The sequence below is a fragment of the Nyctereutes procyonoides genome, unplaced genomic scaffold (genome assembly GCF_905146905.1).
Source record: "Nyctereutes procyonoides isolate TBG_1078 unplaced genomic scaffold, NYPRO_anot_genome, whole genome shotgun sequence".
Taxonomy (NCBI): Eukaryota; Metazoa; Chordata; class Mammalia; order Carnivora; family Canidae; genus Nyctereutes; species Nyctereutes procyonoides.
Window position 1 is genome coordinate 32,664,828 of NW_026575120.1, and position 6,000 is coordinate 32,670,827.

Sequence of the window (6,000 nt, forward strand, 5' to 3'; positions counted from 1 at the left end):
GAAAAAAAAAGATGAGATCTCTGTATATGACAAGGCAGAGGAAAAGAGGAAACTTGGAAAAAGGTATAATACTGGATATTTGGACCAGCAAGTTCGGCATAGATGGGATTCATGGCATAGGTAAGATGGTTAGTTTTGGAGAAGAGGCAGGTGAGGCTAATGAAGGAAGAGGAAGACTGACCATTCAGGAAGGCTTCAGTTCCTTAAGACGTTCTGATGGAAGCAGAGGATACTGTTATTACGAGCTCTGAGAGGGTCCTAGTCTGGAACAGTAACCACAGGGATTGTGTCGGGAAAGATGATAAAGCAATGAAATTACCAGGCATTTTCAAAGACCAAATTGAAATCACATGGAATTAATGCCAGTAGCTCAGATAGAGAGGCCAGGAGCAAAAGTGGAAAAGTGGAATTCTGAGGTGAGGAAAGAGTGAATAAGTGTTAATATAGGCATCAAATTAAGTTAAGGAGTTTAACGTGGTGATGAAGAGCTGAGTAGAGAATTATTTCCAAAACCAATATAGCTCTTAGAAATACATTTTCACCTCAGTCTTCATTTTCTGTCTCATAACATTTCTGTTAAAGTGGATATTGGACACAGTCTTGCACCCATGAGAATATTAAATAAAATAAATCAATTCAGGTTAAAGATTTGATTTCTTATGTATTTTGACCCCTGGTTTCTGCAGTCCACAGCAGGAGCATCATTATTGGCTAATGCCTCACCTCTGACTCTCATGACATCACCTTTGTCTGTAACAAATCAAAATGTGACTCCTTTTGGGATGCTGGGTGGCCTTGTTCCAGTGACCATGCCCTTCCAGTTTCCCTTGGAGCTACTTGGCTTTGGAACGGACACAGCTGGAGTGACAACCACCTCGGGATCTACCTCAGCCGCTTTCCACCATAGCCTAACTCAGAGTAAGTACGGCTCTCTCAGCTATTTAGCTACCTAGTTTGACAGAACAGGAAACCTCATGAGTTTATACTCTTTGAGAGACGTCCATTTGGAGCTAGGGAAGGTTACAAAAAAATTTTTTTTAAGAAGTAGTTTATTTCATTTAAATATAGTAAGTCATTTTAGAATCAGTTTTTATCTGTAATTCTTAAATGAACTATACTACATTTCTGTCAATGAAATTAATAATAAGGAAGTCAGATTTGCTGGGTTATTTGCATACACATCCATTTTTATAGAGAAATTTTTTAATGTATGTGCTCCAGTTTAGGAAGGACTTTGAAATCAGGGGCTGTACTTATATTAGATAAATTAAACTATTTTATTTTTGATCTAAGAGAGCTTAAATCCTAGGTTGAAGAAGATTACTGACAAGTCTTTTTTTCTCTCAGATTTACTAAAGGGTTTACAGCCAGGAGTTCAGCATGCAGCAACACTTTCCCACTCACCTCTGCCTACACACTTACAGCAAACATTCAATGGTAAGAAAGCCACCTATGTTTTCATCTTTTAATATTTATGTAGATTTATAGATTGGATTATAAGTCTTTTCTGAAAAGTGAAAGGGATGACAAAGGTTGGAAAAAACATTTTCGTATGACTGAATCTTCATTAGCAACAAATTCCTTATAAGAAAAAGGAAATAAGTAAATGAGATCTTTTGTTACCTGCAAAAAAAAGCCTTTCTGAAAACATGTATTTGTTATATTGAAATGATGACAAGAGGATTTCATAAAACAGTGTACAGAAATCCCATTGTAATGGTTCACATGCAGGTTTACTAAGCGCCAGATAGTTTTGTGACTACTTATATGTATTAGCTAATTCAGTCCTTACAACAGGCCTGTGAGTGAGCTAATGACGATCCCCATTTTTATAGATCAGGAAACTGAATTTTGAGATAAGCAACTTGCCCAAGATGATAATCCTAGGAAGTGAGCTGAGATCCAAATCTGGGAAGTCTGACTTGGTAGGCTGTATTCTTTTTTTTTTTTTTTTTTAAGATTTTATTTATCCATAAGAGACACAGCGAGAGAGACAGAGACACAGGCAGAGGGAGAAGCAGGCTCCCCACGGGAAGCCCAACGCAGGACTTGATCCCAGAACCCCAGGACCACGCCCTGGGCCAAAGGCAGACACTCAACCACTGAGCCACCCAGGCGTCCCTGTAGGCTGTATTCTTAACCATTACACTCTTCTCCCTTTTTAGCAGTGATTCAGTCTATATGATCCAAACTGTATGCATGAGATACTTGCAGGCCAACTAGATCACCCTGAAATCTGAAATTAGATAGTGGACACTGCACATCACGTATTGGCATCCAGGTTCTTGCTTCCATCAGCACTTGACCTCGGTAGGCTGTCCATACTATTCTTGAAGACCATTGTCAGGATCTTTTGGACAGAAAACTGTTCAGCTGTTCTCTGAACTTTAGTGGTTGGATGGGGCTTTGCTATTCTTCTCGGTCCCTGCATTTAAAATAATCTTGAGGGATGCCTGGATGGCTCAGCGGTTTGGCTCCTGCCTTTGGCCCGGGACATGATCCTGGAGTCCCAGGATCAAGTCCCATGTCGGGCTCCCTTCATGGAGCCTGCTTCTCCCCCTGCCTGTGTCTCTGCCTCTCTGTGTGTGTGTGTGTGTCTCATGAATAAATAAATAAAATCTTTAAAAAAAAATGATCTTGAACAAGTTTACAGTTGACCACATTTAGAAATGGGAGCTATGTGGCAATCACAAGGCAGCAGGTTATATAATTAATCCTGTTAAAAAACCTAAGTGGTAAGCTGCCCCAGACTCAGCCCTCCAAAGAATGAATGTAACTTTTATATAGTCACTTTATGTAAAATATAAATTTCTATAAAGGCCTAAATAGTAAGTATTTTCAGCTTTTGTGTTAGTCTCTATCACAGCTACTCGACCCTGCCACTGTAGTGCAAAAACATAGACAAATAATGTTAACCTAAGTGTAGCTGGGTACCAATAAAACTTGTACCAGATGGTGGGCCACATTTGGCCCTTGGGCCAAACCTCTGTCTAAAGAAGCATAGTCCAGTTAATAGGAGTATTTTATTTTGCTAATTTACCCCTGCCTCTTTGAGCACAGTCCTAGCCATTTTATGATAGAATTTAGTCATACCTCAGGTCGAATAATTGTCTCTACAAACACAAGTACATAATGTCTCCTTGTAAATGGAAAAACTAATTCCTCAGATGTTGTCACCAGAGTTATTTTAATAGTGTTCTATTTATACAGCTTTTGAAACAATCCTGTTTCACTGATCTATCTTTTCTTCACTAGAGCCAGTTTGGTTTTTTGTTTTTTGTTTTTTCAGGTTTTACTGGAGTAATTTAGATATCACATAAATGAGCCTAGCAGTGTGACATGGTCCTTTCCAGCCATAGGATTGATCTTCTAGTACCGTAATTTGATACTTTCACTTGTGTGTCTCTACCATTCATTCCTCCCCTGACTTTTTCTCTCAGGCCTAGGAGATTAAGGCTCATTTTCCTTGCAAATTAGGCAATAACCTATTAAACTTCCTCTACATTTTGTTAGCTCTCAAGGTCACTGGGTCCTACTCTTGCCCAGTTTAAATAGAATAACCAACATTTTCCCAACAAAAGTTAAAAAGCCTTGTGTAAACCTAGAAGTCATTGTTTCCAGTAGCAGACTTTTCCTATCACAACTTTTGCCAGGTTAGGACCAAAACAAAGTCTCAGCTGGGTTTTTCACTTACTAGTATGTCCCATTCATTTACATAAATAATTGAGAATTAACTATCAAATGCTGTGTCATGGCAAGAAATTTAATTTCACTTGCAAGAAAATGAAATTGACCTTGTCTTCTAAAGGAATCAAAAGATATGGTAGGGGGCAGCCCCTGTGGCCCAGCGGTTTGGTGCCTGCCTTTGGCCCAGGGTGTGATCCTGAGGCCCTGGGATCGAGTCCCACATCGGGCTCCCTGCATGGAGCCTGCTTCTCCCTCTGCCTGTGTCTCTGCCTCTCTGTCTCCGTGTGTCTTTCATGAATAAATAAATAAAATATTTTTTAAAAAATAGTATTTCAACTGAAAACCAATTGAATCATAGTCACTTGAGATAAAAGGATCATTTTTGTTGAGTTCATTTATTTCCTTAGGTTTCTTAGCTTCTGTAATGTGCTATACCATGTAAGATATTAAAGGTTGTCTTTTAGTAATGTCATTCACATGGAAATTAAGAGTTAATTGTTCTCCTTATTTTTATCTATTGTTTTTTTGTAACATGCTAACCCATGCCAATTAAACATCTCTCTTCTCAGATGGAGGCCAAAGTAAAGGGGACACTAAATTACCACGGAAATCTCAGTGACTTCCCAGCAAGCGATGGAGATGAGACACTCAGCTGGCTGATGGAATCTACCTGATGGGAAAGTCCTCATGTGGTCATAGGGCTGCTGTTCTGTCGATGTTTACATTCTCTCGTCCCAAGCACTGTGGTGAGGAGGAAAAAAGGAAAGAAAACATGACTTGAGTAAAGCCAGATGCAGGAAGAAGAAATGCTTTCGTGCAAAGTTAGTGACCTTTGGTCTCCTCTAAAGAAAGACAAGTTACCATATTAACTGACTTGAAAAAGACTCAGTTGTCAAACCCACAGAAGTACAAATTTGATTTTTCCCTGGGGAAGGAAGAAGGAATCTGAGGATTTGGGTATACTCCATCCATCCTGGGGGTTGGATTTGAACACTTGTAGACATAATTGCATAATAAAAGGCAATATATCTGGAATTAGGCCAGTTTGTCAGGAGTAACAATCATGTCTATTTGAGTGGACTATGCAGCAAATTTGCCACACAAAAAAATTAATGACCCTGTGTCTGATACAGACAGTAGCTGAGTAAATATTGTACCCTCACAAGTCCTGAACAAACTTGAATCTTCTCCAGTGTGTAGCAATTTCCCATGTAAATCAGTGGACTAAAGATGCTTCAGGAAAGTTATTTTAGCACAGTGATATATATTATTAAATCATCAAGATTTTTAAAAGTCAAGAAATTGAGCCTGTTGCTCTTAACAGATGAAACTTCGATGTCCCCTTTTTGTAAAAGGGTCCATTTCATCTTCCATTCAGAAGCAGGTACCTAACTCTTCTTCAGGTGATTTGTGCATCTGGTATTGATTGGTTAATTCTTATTTCCATTCTTGATGTTAAATGTGGCTGTGTTCACATTTTTCTCTTCAGAAGTGGGGATCTTTGACGTAGGGCTGCAACTTTGGTGCTCTTAGCCCTTGCAGGCCTACCACTCTGAACTGTAAATTTCCCCAACTTCCCCTTGGTTCACAACTTCTCCTGGTCTTTTAGCTAGTGGTACTTCAGGTGATTCTTAATTACTGATATAGACAGGTATAAGTGTGTACTGCACATGCTTCTACATTGGTCATTCAAATGGCATATATATATTTTTGGAATTTTTAAGATAGTATTTTAAAGGGAGGAATTACATTAGGATCATTATGTGTACAAGGGATTATTTTTTATAACAATCACAATATATTTTTACTCCCTGTATCCAGTGTAGTGAATTTGATTTGGAGCATTTGGGATCTTAAAGCTTTATTAATATTTACTGAGAATATTGATATGTGAGTAAACCTGCAGATAATAATAAGACTGCTTAGTTATTATTATAGCTTCCTTATGCAAATACATCTTCAACAAAGGATGTTAAGGGAGAAATTTATGGTTCTTTTTGGATACATTTGATTTGTTTTTGTTTTGCCTCATCATTTATCTTGTCTCTGTCAATCTCTCTCTCTTTTTTTTCTCCCTATTTAGGCTTCTGAATGTTTTCAAACTGTACCCAAGATTGGTGTAAGCTTGATCCATTTATAACAAAAAAATAACCTAGAAAACAGTGTCAGATTGGTAGTAGCAAGATCACATGTTTTCCTTACAAGTTTATAAATTTATTCAAATAAGTATATTAAATAAGTGGCCCTTTTTCCTTTTATAAGCAAAAGTCCCAAATAGCCATTAGGACTGAATAAGTTACCACAGATCTGTTC

At 38.2% G+C, this 6,000-nt stretch overlaps 1 protein-coding gene across 1 annotated transcript in view; it reads left to right on the plus strand.

The window, feature by feature from the left end:
- Positions 1-4,726, plus strand: part of UBN2 (ubinuclein 2) — a 63,327-nt gene extending 58,601 nt beyond the window's left edge. The window contains 3 exon segments of the mRNA XM_055335182.1: positions 687-918; positions 1,348-1,437; positions 4,257-4,726. Of these exon segments, the coding sequence (XP_055191157.1) occupies positions 687-918; positions 1,348-1,437; positions 4,257-4,306 (372 nt within the window). The 3' untranslated portion in view covers positions 4,307-4,726.
- Positions 4,727-6,000: the final 1,274 nt, after the last annotated feature.